The sequence below is a fragment of the Ranitomeya imitator genome, chromosome 2 (assembly GCF_032444005.1).
Source record: "Ranitomeya imitator isolate aRanImi1 chromosome 2, aRanImi1.pri, whole genome shotgun sequence".
Taxonomy (NCBI): Eukaryota; Metazoa; Chordata; class Amphibia; order Anura; family Dendrobatidae; genus Ranitomeya; species Ranitomeya imitator.
This window is the reverse complement of record NC_091283.1, coordinates 406,076,714-406,095,404: the sequence shown is the minus strand read 5'-3', so window position 1 is coordinate 406,095,404 and position 18,691 is coordinate 406,076,714. Positions and strand designations below refer to the sequence as shown.

Below are 18,691 nucleotides of genomic sequence, written 5' to 3'. Positions count from 1 at the left end.
GAAAAAAAAAAAAAGTTTCTATTCACCAACAAGAGGGGATCTTGGGCAGATTGTTACCTAAAAACTGCTGAGCTGTACCCTAAGGGCTTTCTTTAGCCCACGTATGGGCCAGCACTTTTTTGTACAGCGGCCACAACGTGGTATAAAGAAATTAGCCATGTGCCTAGTCCGGTCCCCAAAGCAGCTGGTCATCTCTAGTCACCTAGTCTAGGTGCCTGGGATGCCAAGGAGGACACGATCAGGCCCATGTAGGTCGTAGCGTGTTCTGAAGTGGCAGATCAGAGGAATACACAAAGATCTGCACAAACCCTTAGAAAGGTCAGACTGATCCTCATGGTTTAAGGCCAAAAATAATTTGATTTTCACCGCTGCCATCACTCACAGGAACTTCAGAAGAAATTCTTTATCAGAGGCGTCACCAGCTTCACCCAAAGCTTCACGTATCGGCTGGGATGCAGGAAGGTATCGGGGGTCACGTCAGCCGATCGCTTGTACAAATTCTGCTGCTCCTGTAGAAACAGACATGGCCGGTACGTCATCCTTCCTGCATCAATCTTTGGGCGTCATGTCGGATCACGCCTGGTTTAGGGTTACAAGATTTGCTTTCTGTGTCACCAAAGTAGGGCAGGATTGTAATTCCTGCTCATTACTGGGCCTCCCAGGCGAGCATCTCTGCTATAGAGGATGCCAAGACCGCCAACAACATTTAATGGGGGCTGTGCCCCGTTGTCAGGTGCATGGCATAGAAGTAGGGGCAGACCTGACACCAGCAGATTTAACACATATTGTGAAGGGAATGACGGGGTGCTGTGCTGGGTCTGATCATGGCCACGGCTCACTTGGGATGTAATAAGCCGATGCCAGTAAGAACACAATGCAGGGGGTGTAAGAAGGAAGGGGCACGGGCCTCATGACGAGCACATCCCACCACAGCAGCACAAGGGCACGGAGGGACTTCCTGCTTTACAGTAAATCTAGGTGAGGGAACACAAAGGGAAAAGCAATTTCAATGTCGCTCACATTGGCCAGTGTGGAGTTATGCAAAAAAAAAAAAAAAAGCCACGGTTGAAGTCTGTGCCTCCCCCGTGGTCATTGTCCTCACTGTAACACATGGAGGAAATGGAGACTAACCCGGCAGATCCATTACTGACACAGTTTCTGTATACAGGGGGAGCCGCTTGCAAAGCTTTACGCTAAAAACATGGCCGTGATTTCTCAATCCGAGAACAGGAAAAACAAAAACTTTCACAGAAGTTACAGGAAAGCGAAAATAAGAACTGGCTCCGGAAAAACATGTCGGAAGGAAACGTATCCATGATGACAGGATGTGTAATGGATTGTTGGGGTCCAATATGCCGCCCACTGCCCTATTCAGAATTTATGGGACTGACGATCATCAGTATCAGAAACCACAGCACAGACCATGTACGTCTCACAGCAGAGGGTTTGTTACAATTAAAAGGGTTGTCCGGAGAAAATAACTTAATACAGTTAGGAAGGTCGGATGCCAGAATGCAACTCCATTTGTTCTATATGGGGTTGCCGGAAAAAGCTGAGTGCAGCTCTCGGCAGCCCTATAGAATATGAACGGAACGGCGGGCGGGATCATGCACAGCGGCTCCATCCGAACAGGGAATAAAGTCCCCTTTTCTGCCAGTCGGTGAGGAGCCAAGCAATCAGATCTTGTGATTAGGCGATTGCTAGACAACCCCTTTAAGCCCAGTCTAGGTGAACGTCCTGTGAGCTAACCCGCTAGGACAGGCTTACACATTTTAGATCTGCTGATACAGTGTAGCAAAGTGATCAGAGTTGCCCAGACAGTAGGGGGCTATGCACACTCCCAGCGCATTTATCTGCCCCAGTACTGAAACATGCGACGGCATCAAGCGGCACGGTGCCCTATTTATGCCATGGCACTGCCTGGGATGTATGTGCAGCTGTTTGAGCAATAATTACAAAGTCTCCTTGGATAACAGATAAATACAATCATGCAAAGCAAGAAAAAAAAAAAAAAACCTCATGAGAGGCAGCCGAGGGGTACATCTGACCTTACAGGGATGGAGGAGAAACATACTTGTGTACTTGGCAGCTGTGGAGGGGTCCTCTGTGACAATTAAAATCCGACCACAGGCTGCTCTTTAAATAGAGCACCCCCTGTACGGATCATAACGTAACCGTCAGCCTACCTACTAGCCCCCTGCACCGGTCATAAGGTATCCACCAGCCCCCTGTGCAAATGCCAGTCACCTGATGGAGCTGCCGCTGCAAGTCTTTGTTTTCGGTCACTAGGGCGATTTGTGCTTCCAAATCCCGGTGAACAGATCTGTACCCGAAGTTCGGAGATCCGATGAGTGTAAGACACGGCATGTTTTTTCCCGCTGGGTAGAGCCACAGACCTGCAGGAGGAATCAAACAAAAAACAAGTTATAGAAAAACAAAAAAAACAAAACTAATGAATTTATCATTATACAAACAGAATAATAAGATCGGCGGCGCCCACAACATATCCCTGTACACGCGCAGGCAGTCGCCCTGCTGAGGTTTCCTGGCATGGCCTGTGTAAAGCAGGATTTACGGGCAGCGGCGTGTCAGGTTGAGCCAGTTTTACTGCACGAGACACAGCAGCTAGGTTTCTATAGAGCAGAACAAGGAGAAGGGGAACAGGAGCCGGTCACATTATCCAAGATGAGCGGGTCCTGACTTGACCATCTTACTAGTGCGTCTTGTGTTACCCAGAGCCTGTACGGGCAAAACCCACACTAAGATGGTGATGGTCGCTGCCAAGTGAAGTTTGGCACAACTTCAAACCCAAAAGGCTGCCCACGGACGAGGTATACAGAACACTTCAAATCAGTAGCAGACGTGGAGCAAACCTGCATTGTTTGGATCGGAAGCGATGAGTGGGTTGGATGCTTTATGGCAGGTCATAAACTCGTATACTTGATAGTGAAAAGATATTACGGGGGTGCACTTGACCGCCCCATACAGCAAGTGTTGATGTGCAGCAGATGTTGTGAATGGGTTAAAGGATTAATACGCTTGGAAGGGAATCCAGAGGACAGTCTCACCTTTGGCGTGAAACGTCCACTGGTCTCTGAAGTATTCCCGCAGCCGGACCCTCAGCCGCTGCCCTTGTCTGCAGACCTCGTTATAAAACTGATGTTCTATGTGCACATAGGCCGCCGGTATGGCACCTGCGACGCCCTTTGCTCCAAAGAAGCCATTGACTTCAGGTGAGGCCAGGAGAATGTTGTAGTCAGCCCTCGTGCCCAGCACCAGGTCCATGTAACCCTGCGTCAGGTTGAAGTACCCCGAGGTCAGATGCAGCTGGTCTCCGCGCTCCGCCTCTGTCAGTAAAGTCTCTGTCACCAGCTCGTCTATCTGGATCCCAAATGGCTTCATTTGTATCAGTGGGTAAACCCATGTATCTGCCGTCTCTGTGCCCACGGTGGGCTCCTGGCTCTGGAAGCTGGCGCTGTGCAGCTCACACTGCTTGTGTCGTGCCGTCTCTATCACGTTCATCACTCTGTTCTTGGCGGCTTCACAGTATTTGGCTTTGTCACCTGTAAAATGATTACTACACATCACACATGGTTATAAAACATGGTAAAAAACCCACTAAAAAAAAGCTGCCAATCCAATTCCAACATCAGATATGCAAAAAGGATTGGTTTCCATTTAACACCGCTTCCCCCCCCCTCTTTAATAATATAATATATATGAACTAGTGAAGTTCCCCTCCTTGTGTTGAGCATCCACCTCTCAGGAGCGACTTGCCTTCATACGGGTGCTCCATTCCCTCTTCTACGTAAACCGTATCATCCGGCTCCAGCTGCAGGGAAACGTCTCCGACAGCCGCCACCAACTCATCGAAGAAATCCGCCATTTCTGAGCAGCCCTGCAGTAGAATATATCTGTCCTGGCGATTGGTGAAATAGGAGTCGCTCAGGTTTGCTCTGAAAAGGATCATATACATCATTAAATAGATCTATGGAGTAAAACTTGAAAAGGATCATTTTTGTATCAAAACTGATCCTGAGAATAGGGTTGCGGTTCCTGGCAGAGAGACGGGTGGACATGCACAGTGTGCGTGCGTGTGTGTTGGCGGACGTACCCACTAAGGATGACATTGTCATCACACAGATAGATCTTCATGTGCTGCAGACCGATTGTCTCGTTGAACCTCTCTGGTGCCAACAGACGCAGGAGTCCTCGAAGGTTTGGGGTGTGAAATAGGGACACACGTACCCGGTCTGGGTATTTCCGCAGCAAAGGGAGTAACATGGTGCGGGAATTCTTTTTTCCTGTAATAGTAAGAAAAAAAACACAAAAAAAAACCAACAGTTAACTGTGATAACCGATGAGTACAATTCCCATTACCAAGAGTCCGAAAACATGGAGAAGTCGCAACCTGAATTCCCAGGATTCCATCACTGACCTCGCGATCCTCTGGTGTAGTCCAGCAGAATGGACACTTGGAGGTCAGTCCGGTCCGTTCTGTGCAGGGTTTCTTCTATACAGTCCACCTAAACCAGCAACACAAGTGGAAATTTATCTAAAGCCAGAAACAAACACAAAATAAAAGTCGTCGTAAGGCTCATTCAGATGTCCGGGCACATCGGTCCGAAATTGAATTGCAATACACGGACTGGTCGCGCTTTCTCGACATGAGAAATACATGAAGCGGTCACGCTCAGGTCGGGAGATCCGTCGCCAGTCCGTGCATTAGTGGTCCGATCTCACAGATTTTCCTCAGGGGAATTGTGTTCAGCGTGTGATCGACTTCTATGCACCTCTGGTGGATAGGTGAAAATAAAGACAAAAAATAATGCCAGATTTGTTCTCCACCAAAATTAGGACAAGGTCTCCCAGGACTAATATTACAAAGGCGAGTTCTTAAAAATTAATGGAAGGTGAAAAAGTAGAATTGGCAAATCAGATCATGGTTTAAAAGTAGTAAGAAAAAAAAAAAAAAGCATAAGAAAAGCTGCTCACCAGTTCTTGCTCCAGAACTCCTGTGCCCAGGTATAGAGACGCCATCGTGATTCGCTTCTTAGCAGTTTTCATCTGAGACTGAAGAAAACATAAAATCAACATCTTCCAGCGGCCTGAAGACGCATGGCTCACACTGGGGATGATGTAGTACACTGATTGTGACTCAGTCGCACTGGGTATGACTGGAACCCCATAGCTCGTTCCTCACCAGCACACTTACAGTTAGGTCCATATATATTTGGACAAAGACAACATTTTTCTAATTTCGGTTACAGACATTGCCACAATGAATTTTAAACAAAACAATTCAGATGCAGTTGAAGTTCAGACTTTCAGCTTTCATTTGAGGGTATCCACATTAAAATTGGATGAAGGGTTTAGGATTTTCAGCTCCTTAACATGTGCCACCCTGTTTTTAAAGGGACCATAAGTAATTGGACAATTGACTCCAAGGCTATTTCATGGACAGGTGTGGGCAATCCCTTCATTATATCATTCTCAATTAAGCAGATAAAAGGCCTGGAGTTGATTTGAGGTGTGGTTCTTGCATTTTGAAGGTTTTGCTGTGAAGTAAACATGCGGTCAAAGGAGCTCTCCATACAGGTGAAACAAGCCATCCTTAAGCTGCGAAAACAGAAAAAAAAACATCCGAGAAATTGCTACAATATTAGGAGTGGCAAAATCTACAGTTTGGTACATCCTGAGAAAGAAAGAAAGCACTGGTGAACTCATTAATGCAAAAAGACCTGGGCGCCCACGGAAGACAACAGTGGTGGATGATCGCAGAATGATCTCCATAGTGAAGAGAAACCCCTTCACAACAGCCAACCAAGTGACCAACACTCTCCAGGAGGTCGGCGTATCAATATCCAAATCTACCATAAAGAGAAGACTGCATGAAATTAAATACAGAGGGTTCACTGCACGGTGCAAGCCACTCATAAGCATCAAGAATAGAAAGGCTAGACTGGACTTTGCTAAAAAAACATCTAAAAATGCCAGCACAGTTCTGGAAGAACATTCTTTGGACAGATGAAACCAAGATCAACCTCTACCAGAATGATGGAAAGAGAAAAGTATGGCGAAGGCGTGGTACAGCTCTTGATCCAAAGCATACCACTTCATCTGTAAAACACAGCGTTGGCAGTGTGATGGCTTGGGCATGCATGGCTGCCAGTGGCACTGGGTCACTAGTGTTTATTGATGATGTGACACAGGACAGAAGCAGCTGAATGAGTTCTGAGGTATTCAGAGCCATACTGTGTGCTCAGATCCAGCCAAATGCAGCAAAACTGATTGGTCGTCGTTTCATACTACAGATGGACAATGACCCAAAACATAAAGCCAAAGCAACCCAGGAGTTTATTAAAGCAAAGAAGTGGAATATTCTTGAATGGCCAAGTCAGTCACCTGATCTCAACCCAATTGAGCATGCATTTCACTTGTTAAAGACTAAACTTCAGACAAGAAAGGCCCACAAACAAACAGCAACTGAAAACCACAGTAGTGAAGGCCTGGCAGAGCATCAAAAAGGAGGAAACACAGCATCTGGTGATGTCCATGAGTTCAAGACTTCAGGCAGTCATTGCCAACAAAGGGTTTTCAACCAAGTACTAAAAATGAACATTTTAGTTAAAATTATTGAATCTGTCCAATTACTTTTGGTCCCTTTAAAAACAGGGTGCCACATGTTAAGGAGCTGAAACTCCTAAACCCTTCATCCAATTTTAATGTGGATACCCTCAAATGAAAGCTGAAAGACTGAACTTCAACTGTATCTGAATTGTTTTGTCTAAAATTCATTGTGGTAATATCTATAACCAAAATTAGAAAAATGTTGTCTGTCCAAATATATATGGACCTAACTGTACATTAGGAAATCTGCGCTATCCCATGTAAGCCATCAGTATTAGATCGGGGAGGGTTTGAAGTATTTTCCATCAGCTCGCTCTCATCGGCCACTTACTTTCATCACCTGGTAGAACTCGGCCGGGCTGGTGAGAATCCTCACACTCGAACCTGAGATCCCAAATTCCGGCACCAGGTTCCCCACCCATTGAAAGCGATGGGCTCCCCGTGGACAAACGCAACCTAAAGGGGGGTGCCGTGTCTTGGCTGGTGGGACGGAGGGAGCCACGAGTGGCGCCAGAAGGAACAAAGGCGTCCTAGAAAAATAAACAATAAGTATAGGTAAGGAATCCAACTTTCAAGGAGGTTTTCCACAAAGCATTTTTTTGGCAGAGTGACCTCAAGCACTTGGACTTCCAAACTAGCTAAAAATGGGACCCCCTATTATACACCAGAAAGGAGGGCTGGGGTATGCAGATCTCGCTCTGCACAACTTCTACCTCTCCTCCAGTCAAACTGGCACTGGTGTTCCCATATCTGTGGATTTGCTAATATGTGAAGGTCCCGGCAGTCCCTAAAGAACCTTCATACACTTCAATGGGAAGACCATGGACATGGAAAGTATGCAATGCTGCATTTAACCTGTGGAGGCACCGCAGGGAAAATAAACACCGATCACAGCCGCTGGTCTCAGGGTAAACTACGGTATCTTATTTTCGGAGATGCCTTCTAAATCAGACATGCTCTTTACCTACCCCAGTAAAGGGGTCAATCCTTGGGCAGACCATGAACATCACATGGAGGACTTGCAGAAATTTCCATTGGAATCTTTTGGAGCAGGAATTTTGGAGATACCCAAAAACTCACATTACAAAAAGATTATCTATGACAATATCGGGAAGTCCCGTAGTTTTTTTCTTTTGTCATCTGCGTGGTCTCTTACAGGATCATTACCAGTTTCACAGAAAGGAGGAACCAACACCAGAGTATTCGTTTGGATATTCCTCTCCACAGAAGGGAAATGGTTGAAAGCAAGACCGGCTGAAAGCAAACAGTGGTGGTCTCCAACTTGTGGCTTTCTAATGAATCACATGGAGACATTACGGCATACACGTATAAAGTATGAACAAGGAGCATTCATTAACCATAGGAAGGTATCAGGGGGTTCCCGACTTTGTACTAAAGTAGCAAAAAAAAGAGAAAAAGGCGATTGTTGAGGTCCTGTATTTTAATGATGTAGGCTGGGCAAAGTGTATGGGGGATGCAAGGACGGACCATGGTGATCTGCAACACCCCGATCAGTTGATTAAGGGGCCACAGACTTAGGGCGGCATCTGCAGCCACTCGAGTCACCTTTCCTGGACCAAAATTGCACTTGGAGGTTACAGTCACAAAACCAAAAGAGACAGATACATACGAATTGGGCAAGGTTAGAAGAACGGTGATAATTTGGGTACATTTCTTGTCTTCTGGAAGATGAAGTAATCAACTACACCTAAAGTACATGTAAATAAATTTCCTTTCATGGGGAAAGGGAATGAGAAATGGGAACCATTCATAATGATTTCTGGAAGACTGTTTCAACAGTGTGATTCATGACAAAGGAGAATCACCGACAGCTCAGAAATGAAGATTCCCAGAAGCCGGGTGTTTGCTAATGCCAGGGTCGGGGCAACAGAACTGAGTCATGGCCCAGGAGCAGCTTCCTCTAATTACAAGTGTGCGCAGACTACACAAAAACCTCCTCCAACTGCGGCCCTAAATGTTTACACAGACTAAAAGCTAAACACAGCGCGGGATACACCCACCACGGAAGAGGCCACGCACGCTAGTCTTAGGATAATGGAAGCAGAGGACCGGACACCAGACTGTGGCGGGGTGCTGATCGCCAGAGCGGGGTCCACGGACTGCAAGACCACAGCAAGGGGGCTGAATTATGCCTGCGCAGCTCCAATCATATCTATGACAATGATGAAGACAGCCACACGCAGGGTCCGCCTCAGTGTCACAGCCAAAAATGGAGCCACCTGACCTGTGGTGTCATACAACTCATGTTGGCAGAAATTTGGGGCCAGAGATTTAGGGTAACAATCCTCCCATTTTAGCAATCAATTGGGTTACTTTTTTTTTTTTAAGTTGGAATAACCCTTTAGGCGATTGATAACTAGTCCTTTCTCCAATGTCATTGATTGTATGACAGTAAGGAGGAAAACGTATATTGCTGGTGAAGCAAAAAATCGTTCACCTGCCAATGAATGTGTATGGCCACCTAAGAGAATCACTAAAAAGTTGGGAAGATGCCACAACCCGACACGCCACTAAGCAGCAACCAGCCCGACCCGTCGATCTCTCGCAATGTGGACCTCAGAGCAAACCCCATTTACATCTATGGGTTTATACACATGTACATGGTTGGTGCCTTGATCTTCAGGAACATGACCATAATGTGTGAATAAACCCTTTCTTGATCATAAAAAAAGTGGGGGGCTATAATGTTTTTCTAAACTCCGAATCCCCAATAGAAACCTGTCCCTGGAGATCAGCAGCGCTCAAGAGGAGGGCAATGAGCGGCTGTCAGCCAGCCCTTTAACGCTTGTTGCTGGTGGAAGAGCTCATCAGCCTCAGGTACAGTAAGAACCAAGAGATTTTTGTTTCACCCCACCCCAATGCCAGGAATGGGATCAGTGAATGGCTCTGATGTCACTAGGTTAACACTAGGAATGAGGTCACAATCTTCTCATTAACGTGTGCATGGACGAGCAGACACGGAAACCTCTGCTGTACCGGCCATGTAACGTGGCGAGCCTCGATGCACATGTAGGTGAACTTGAAACCAAAGACTAAACCTGATTGCACCTTGGAGATTATGTCCCAGGAAACAAGTCTGTTCCTAAAAATAACCTTACACCACGGTCTGTGACAGAAGGTGGAAACTGGGTTTTTGTTACAAAAGTTCCCGGTTGGGTAATGTCAAAACGGTTTCTAAGCTTTACTCAAGATGTCAGGATACTGGAAGATTAGCTCATTATTCCTCATCTTAATAAGTAAATTACGAAATCTCAAGCCCTTTCCAAACCACACGGGCGACTCTGTAGGCCGTCTTACCAGATTAATCACTTGTATCAGTTATAAAATTTGCATTGGGAATAGGGGAAAAACCCTGGTAGGCTAAGGCTTCCTGATAACGGTGAGGGCTGCGGGAAGCGGAGGGGTATCCTACTGTAATATATGTGGGGTGTAGGGCACTCGCCTGTGTCCCCCATTACTGCACAGAGCCGGCTGGCTCCAGGAAACCTTCCCGAGCCAGAAGCCAACACTGCCCTTACTGGCAGAGAGCCTCTTTCTTGCATGGAGAGAGCTCTGGTATTCCTCAAAAGGCGGATAATGAAAACATTACGTAAGATTTCAGAGAAAAGGGCAACAAGTGGGGTGGTGATTATTAGTATAACCAAGAAGGAAGGACCAAAGCGATAACCCGGGGTAATAACCACGTGCTACAGAGTCACTTCAAGACTGCCTACTGATCACTCAAAAAAACAAGCAGACGCTTTACCCACCGAATATATACAAGTCATTCGTGTTTTGCAAATACTTTACTGATCCGGAGTTACATCCTGTATTATACTCCAGAGCTGCACTCACTATTCTGCTGGTGCAGTCACTGTGTACATACATTACATTACTTATCCTGTACTGATCCTGAGTTACATCCTGTATTATACTCCAGAGCTGCACTCACTATTCTGCTGGTGCAGTCACTGTGTACATACATTACATTACTTATCCTGTACTGATCCTGAGTTACATCCTGTATTATACTCCAGAGCTGCACTCACTATTCTGCTGGTGCAGTCACTGTGTACATGCATTACATTACTTATCCTGTACTGATCCTGAGTTACATCCTGTATTATACTCCAGAGCTGCACTCACTATTCTGCTGGTGCAGTCACTGTGTACATACATTACATTACTGATCCTGTACTGATCCTGAGTAACATCCTGTATTATACTCAGAGCTGCACTCACTATTCTGCTGGTGCAGTCACTGTGTACATGCATTACATTACTTATCCTGTACTGATCCTGAGTTACATCCTGTATTATACTCCAGAGCTGCACTCACTATTCTGCTGGTGCAGTCACTGTGTACATACATTACATTACTGATCCTGTACTGATCCTGAGTTACATCCTGTATTATACTCCAGAGCTGCACTCACTATTCTGCTGGTGCAGTCACTGTGTACATGCATTACATTACTTATCCTGTACTGATCCTGAGTTACATCCTGTATTATACTCCAGAGCTGCACTCACTATTCTGCTGGTGCAGTCACTGTGTACATACATTACATTACTGATCCTGTACTGATCCTGAGTTACATCCTGTATTATACTCCAGAGCTGCACTCACTATTCTGCTGGTGCAGTCACTGTGTACATGCATTACATTACTTATCCTGTACTGATCCTGAGTTACATCCTGTATTATACTCCAGAGCTGCACTCACTATTCTGCTGGTGCAGTCACTGTGTACATGCATTACATTACTTATCCTGTACTGATCCTGAGTTACATCCTGTATTATACTCCAGAGCTGCACTCACTATTCTGCTGGTGTAGTCACTGTGTACATGCATTACATTACTTACCCTGTACTGATCCTGAGTAACATCCTGTATTATACCCCAGAGCTGCACTCACTATTCTGCTGGTGCTGTCACTGTGTACATGCATTACTTATCCTATCCTGCACTCATTATTTTGGACTATTACAAAACCAATTTAGCCCTTGAAGGGGTTTACCACACTTGGCGGTGAGAAGAGATACATCTATATGTTACTTAGGACACCATTTCTCCGCCAGGATCGGAAGTAGTGAGGTCTAGAGGTAAGGTTTAGAGGTAAGACACATTCCTTATTTTGTAACAACTCCTCTTCTCTACCAAGTTTAGAAAAAAAAAAAGTTCTGAAAAATCTTTTTTGAAAACAGTTTTAATGGCAGAGACCCTCTCATTCAGGACATGACTGCCGACTGTGGGGGTCCTCCCTGTATAAGGTGTACATTCCCAGGTACCAGGCAATGAGTAATCAAAGACATGGCAAACATGGCTGCCACGTGGTTCTACCATAATCCCCGCCTAGTAATGCCCGTAACATAACATGTCAGCAGTTAGTTGGTAGTTCCCTGTCTTCCCCAGAAACACTACTATCACCTGCAGGTACTACAATAGCACCAGGACAATGGGGAGTGACCAGGGGACGGCAGGTACAGCACCGATTCCAGGCAGGGAACAGTCCTTGCAATGACAGTTCAGGGAATCACCCGGGTTCTGCGGGTGGCGCACACCTACCATTGTGTCTCTTATGTATATTGGCATGAGATCTTACAAGACAAAGCAAACCAGTTTCAGAATGAATCACGAATCCCATTTACTATAAATCTGATACTTTCTTATCAGAAGATCACACACCAGAGAGCTGCCATGACCTACCCGTGGTCACTAATAGGAAGTGCTCCCCCCGGACCTCGCGGGTACCAATGTTCCCTCAGAAGCCAGTAGATCCCACCCTACCAAAGCCCAGCATGCCATAATGGAGGATTGCTGCCGAGATGACCCTGCACGGTTTCTAGAGAAATGGCGTTGACATGCGGATGGCCAAGGACAGCAATTGACACTTGCCGTTACTAGCCATGCGACACCTGGCATTTTTAGTGCAGGTTGGTGTGGTTTTTACCTACATTATGGACAACATGGGACACAGCCCAACCTGGCCAATCTACCCCATACAGCTGGCCTTCACACAGACTCTTGTAGATCAGTGGCTGCCAGAAACACAAGGCCCCGCTGATCCCAGGATCATTCTTGATCCATTACCAAACGCTTTTGCTCCCAGCTCTGTAGTATAGTGGGGCGAGAATGTTTACCCCCTCTGCGCCTAGTTACACGTCTTCCTTTACCAGCGTCCCCCGGATCCAGTCACTCTTTCCATTCCTCGCAGTCTCCCAACATTTGCTGACCATACGTTTTTTTTTCTGCTATGTATATTGAGATACCCACAGCTTGGAAGAACTGTACAAATACCGCAGAAATCCAATAATTCAACACAGATGGAGCAAACCTCAGTGTACATCTCCGGCCTCTGCCATTGTGACTACCGGGCCTGCACTTTACTTAATCCGCTAAACATAGCACGGACATAAGGGTCCGTAGTCCACGGTTCAGCAGCAGCCAGGGGTAGCGACATCTCAGTGTCCGGTCACAGTCGTCCTCCGCCTGCCGGATTAGTCATCTGCAGAACTTTGTGTTACCATGAGGTAGTGTCAGACGTGGAGGGGGCTTTTCTAACAACAATCCTCATTCCTGGAGGTGCGGGACAAGGTGTCGTCACTCCGTCCAACGCTTTACTGCGCTGACGTAAGCTGGCTATCGTTCCCAAGATTTCACATAACTAACGGGTGAGATCAGTGCCAAGAGGAGGAAATGCATATTTACATTATTTTCTTCGTACAAGGGATTATCTGGAATTCACGACAGAACACATAGATAAAAAAAAAGTTGAGAGGTGAGAGTATATACAGTGGGTACAGAAAGTATTCAGACCCCTTTACATTTTTCACTCTGTTTCATTGTAGACATTTGGTAAATTCAAAAAAGTTCATTTTTTTCCCTCATTAATGTACACTCTGCACCCCATCTTGACTGAAAAAAACAGAAATGTAGAAATATTTGCAAATTTATTAAAAAAGAAAAACTGAAATATCACATGGTTATAAGTATTCAGACCCTTTGCTCAGTATTGAGTAGAAGCACCTTTTGAGCTAGTACAGCCATGAGTCTTCTTGGGAATGATGCAACAAGATTTTCACACCTGGATTTGGGGATCCTCTGCCATTCTTCCTTGCAGATCCTCTGCAGTTCCATCAGGTTGGATGATGAACGTTGGTGGACAGCCATTTTCAGGTCTCTCCAGAGATGCTCAAATGGGTTTAGGTCAGGGCTCTGGCTGGGCCAGTCAAGAATGGTCACAGAGTTGTTCTGAAGCCACTCCTTTGTTATTTTAGCTGTGTGCTTAGGGTCACTGTCTTGTTGGAAAGTGAACCTTCTGCCAAGTCTGAGGTCCAGAGCACGCTGGAAGAGGTTTTCATCCAGGATATCTCTGTACTTGGCCGCATTCACGTTTTTCTTCAATGACAACCAGTCGTCCTGTCCCTGCAACTGAAAAACACCCCCATAGCATGATGCTGCCACCATGTTTCACTGTTGGGATTGTATTGGGCAGGTGATGAGCAGTGCCTGGTTTTCTCCACACATACCACTTGGAATTATCACCAAAAAGGTCTATCTTCGTCTCATTAGACCAGAGAATCTCATTTCTCAGTCTGGGAGTCATTCATGTGTTTTTTTTTTTTTTAGCAAACTATGCGGGCTTTCATATGTTTTGCACTGAGGAGAAGCTTCTGTCAGGCCACTCTACCATAAATGCCTGACTGGTGGAGGGCTGCAGTGATAGTTGACTTTGTGGAACTTTCCCCCATATCCCTACTGCATCTCTGGAGCTCAGCCACAGTGATCTTGTGGTTCTTCTTAACCTCTCACCAAGGCTCTTCTCCCATGATTGCTCAGTTTGGCTGGACGGCCAGGTTTAGGAAGACTCCTGGTGGTCCCAAACTTCTTCCATTTAAGGATTATGGAGGTCACTGTCCTCTTAGGAACCTTGAGTACCGCAGAAATTCTGTTGTAACCTTGGCCAGATCTGTGCCTTGCCACAATTCTGTCTCTGAGCTCCTTGGCCAGTTCCTTTGACCTCATGATTCTCATTTGGTCTGACATGCTCTGCGAGGTCTTATATAGACAGGTGTGTGCCTTTCCAAATCAAGTCCTATCAGTTTAGCTAAACACAGCTGGACTCCAATGAAGGAGGATCACAAAGAAATGGACAGCATGTGACTTAAATATGAGTGTCTGAGCAAAGGGTCTGAATACTTATATGACCATGTGATATCAGTTTTTCTTTTTTATTAAAATTTGCAAAAATTACATTTCTTTTTTTCCAGTCAAGATAGGGTGCAGAGTGTACATTAATGAGAAAAAAAATGACCTTTTTTGAATTTACCAAATGGCTGCCATGAAAGTGAAAAATTTAAAATTTAAAGGTGTCTTATCTATAATATAACGCTGGGAGCGTCACTCTGTCCGAAGCCTTTATAGACTGCGCAAGCGCAGGCGCAGTCTGGGCCTCACAGAGTGACGCTCCCGGGAGATCGCGGTATGCGTTAACACTGAACGCACACCGCGATCTCCAACAGAGGAGCAGGGACCGCCAGGAGGGTGAGTATCGGCTTTATTCACCTGTCCCGTTCCACCGCTGCGCGCCTATATCTTCCCGGTCCTCGGCCTGTGACCTTCAGTTCAGAGGGCGCGATGACGCGCTTAATGCGCGCCGGCGCCGCCCTCTGACTGAACAGTCACAGCCAGAGGACCGGGAAGATGGCGGCACGCAGCGGTGGAACGGAGGACAGGTGAATATAGTAAGTGCTGGGGGGCCTGAGCTGGCGGCGATACCGGCACCTGACGCCCACAGCGCTCAGGTGTCCCTGCCTGCTCATGCCCCCCAGCACTCGGCGCCGAGCGGGTCAGAGGCAGCGGGGCCGAGCGGGTCAGAGGCAGCGGGGCCGAGCGGGTCAGAGGCAGCGGGGCCGAGCGGGTCAGAGGCAGCGGGGCCGAGCGGGTCAGAGGCAGCGGGGCCGAGCGGGTCAGAGGCAGCGGGGCCGAGCGGGTCAGAGGCAGCGGGGCCGAGCGGGTCAGAGGCAGCGGGGCCGAGCGGGTCAGAGGCAGCGGGGCCGAGCGGGTCAGAGGCAGCGGGGCCGAGCGGGTCAGAGGCAGCGGGGCCGAGCGGGTCAGAGGCAGCGGGGCCGAGCGGGTCAGAGGCAGCGGGGCCGAGCGGGTCAGAGGCAGCGGGGCCGAGCGGGTCAGAGGCAGCGGGGCCGAGCGGGTCAGAGGCAGCGGGGCCGAGCGGGTCAGTGCAGAGTGTGGCAGATGTAGCAGGCAGGGTGTGGCAAACGTAGCAGAGCAGAGTGTGGCAAACGTAGCAGAGCAGAGTGTGGCAGACGTAGCAGAGCAGAGTGTGGCAGACGTAGCAGAGCAGAGTGTGGCAGACGTAGCAGAGCAGAGTGTGGCAGACGTAGCAGAGCAGAGTGTGGCAGACGTAGCAGAGCAGAGTGTGGCAGACGTAGCAGAGCAGAGTGTGGCAGACGTAGCAGAGCAGAGTGTGGCAGACGTAGCAGAGCAGAGTGTGGCAGACGTAGCAGAGCAGAGTGTGGCAGACGTAGCAGAGCAGAGTGTGGCAGACGTAGCAGAGCAGAGTGTGGCAGATGTAGCAGAGCAGAGTGTGGCAGATGTAGCAGAGCAGAGTGTGGCAGATGTAGCAGAGCAGAGTGTGGCAGGATGGGAGCAGCCCATGTCAGAATGGGGACGCAGGATGGAGCAGCACATGACACATACTGTGTATACATATATAATAAACAAATGGAGGATTCTGAAATCTCAAACATTGGATTTTTTGGAGAAGACACATTAGTAAGTCTCAGATGGATCCCACAGACTTATAGTGGTGGTGGTTCATAGCTGCTACTGTACACAGGATACACAGTGCAGATGTGACCCGAGCCTAATATTTGTATGTTACCCCCGGTATGTAAACATTGGTGTAAAAGTACCTTCACACTCAGCGACGCTGCAGCGATACCGACAACGATGTCGATCGCTGCAGTGTCGCTGTTTGGTCGCTGGAGAGCTGTCACACAGACCGCTCTCCAGCGACCAACGATGCCGGTAACCAGGGTAAACATCGGGTTACTAAGCGCAGGGCCGCGCTTAGTAACCCGATGTTTACCCTGGTTACCATCGTAAAAGTAAAAAAAAACAAACGCTTCATACTTACCTTCCGCTGTCTGTCCCCGGCGCTGTGCTTTCCTGCACTGACTGTGAGCACAGCGGCCGGAAAGCAGAGCGGTGACGTCACCGCTCTGCTTTCCGGCTGGCTGGCGCTCACAGCCAGTGCAGAGAAGCACAGCGCCGGGGACAGACAGCGGAAGGCAAGTATGTAGTGTTTTTTTTTTTTTTTTTTAACTTTTACGCTGGTAACCAGGGTAAACATCGGGTTACTAAGCGTGGCCCTGCGCTTAGTAACCCGATGTTTACCCTGGTTACCAGTGAAGACATCGCTGAATCGGCGTCACATCTGCATTATGGCTATGCCAGCGAGTCGATCCATTTCTGGATGCAAGCCTTGAGTCTTACATGGCGGCATGGGGGGGTTCTTTCGATTAGCTGGCACATCCTGGCGGTGTGGCGCGTGTGACATTGCGCCAGTCCGGCTAATCAAACGAAAGGCAGTGGATGCTGTCAGCAAAGTGGCGTTTTTCAGTTTCAGACCAACAGCCAGAGACCAGGGTTGTGGCTGATAGACTCAGCCAATTGATTCACGTTAACTCTACCAGCCACTCGTCGGCCTTATTTACACACTGGCACATGACTCAATGGCTCCTACATGACACTGACGGACAATTCTAATGTAGCAAGTCTTATGAAGGTGTTTTTTTGTGGCCATCTGGCGTAAAAGTAGCCATAAACTTCTTAGCTGACACCTTCTCCATTAATGTGAGCGTGCATGTGTTCTCCATAGGTGGCGGAGAATAATTTTCACAAAACATGATGAAACCAAACATACCCGATCCTCCCCCACTACCCTCCCATTTATTGGGTGACCCCCATTATACACTAGCTGGTCAGCCAATTTCTACAGGATCATATTTTCATTTTTTGCTGACATTTACCTGTATGCGTTTGAGCATGGTAAAAAGACTTCTGGCACTGGTCACTTCAGTGTGAGGAGGTGAAAGGCCCTAGATGACACCACATGCCGGAAATGGTGCCCGATACCCGACATCTCGGTGCCCTCACCTCTCGATGTGGATGTGAATGGTGCCGTATAACCCTTTATGACAGGTGCAACTCACAGCTTTTGTCTTGCATGAACCCATGACCCAGACAGATTTATGTCAACCTGGGGGTTCAATCTATTTCCAGCTTTTTCATAAAACATGAAAGATGGCAGAACGCTTACTCATAAGTTTCTCTGCCTCCGCCGATGTGTTGTCTCTTTCCTATGCACAGTAATAAGTGCTGACCTCAATAACTCGATCTGGTACAAACGCTGAGAGTAGTAGTGTAACGATCCCTTCATGTGTATCGTCAGCAGCGTAGAGCATGGCCAGGATGTGTGGCTATGAGTGTGCCATGTGCGCAGATCTGACACGGATCTGTAGGCAGCTGTGATGTGACCTCCCGTATCCAGGATGTGCACATGACATTATTAGGCCTCACATAAGATGGGTATCTACACACATGGCACGCTGCCACCAACACCCATTACTATAGGGTGCAAAGTTCCCAGAAGACGTCCCGGATCACAGGAGGAGGCGACTGGAATCTCAAGGATAACCGGCTGGCCATGGCTCACCCAGCAGGATATGAGGGCAGCTGACCACGCTGATTCACTGCTGGGAAATATTACTACACTAAACCTCAAAGCGTGAGATCACCTGAGGCTCGGCTAACCCCCCGAGAGCCGGATGGACCACTGCAAGGAATAGCCATGTCTAAAAGTTAGTCCAGACAGGAAGCCAATAAAGCTGGTTATAGTCTGTCTGTAATGATATCCGCTGGCACAAAGGGTGACCATCACCAACATCACCATATAGATGAAATCCCAGAAGGTGAAGGCACCTATCATCCCATCAAGGTAGGGAGGGACCCATACTGTGCAATCTGGCAACCA

The 18,691-nt window shown here is 47.5% G+C and overlaps 1 protein-coding gene across 2 annotated transcripts in view; it reads right to left on the bottom strand.

The window, feature by feature from the left end:
- Window positions 1–18,691, bottom strand: part of PGS1 (phosphatidylglycerophosphate synthase 1) — a 34,451-nt gene that overhangs the window by 2,235 nt on the left and 13,525 nt on the right. Inside the window, exons 2-9 of one of the 2 annotated variants that reach the window (XM_069750696.1) lie at window positions 6,962–7,160; window positions 4,996–5,073; window positions 4,439–4,526; window positions 4,115–4,304; window positions 3,778–3,956; window positions 3,069–3,563; window positions 2,248–2,396; window positions 383–509 (exon numbers count right to left, since the gene is read on the bottom strand). In XM_069750696.1, the coding sequence (XP_069606797.1) occupies window positions 390–509; window positions 2,248–2,396; window positions 3,069–3,563; window positions 3,778–3,956; window positions 4,115–4,304; window positions 4,439–4,526; window positions 4,996–5,073; window positions 6,962–7,160 (1,498 nt within the window). In that variant the 3' untranslated portion in view covers window positions 383–389. The remainder of the gene's footprint in view (window positions 1–382; window positions 510–2,247; window positions 2,397–3,068; window positions 3,564–3,777; window positions 3,957–4,114; window positions 4,305–4,438; window positions 4,527–4,995; window positions 5,074–6,961; window positions 7,161–18,691) is intronic. The other variant, XM_069750697.1, reaches the window with a different exon arrangement.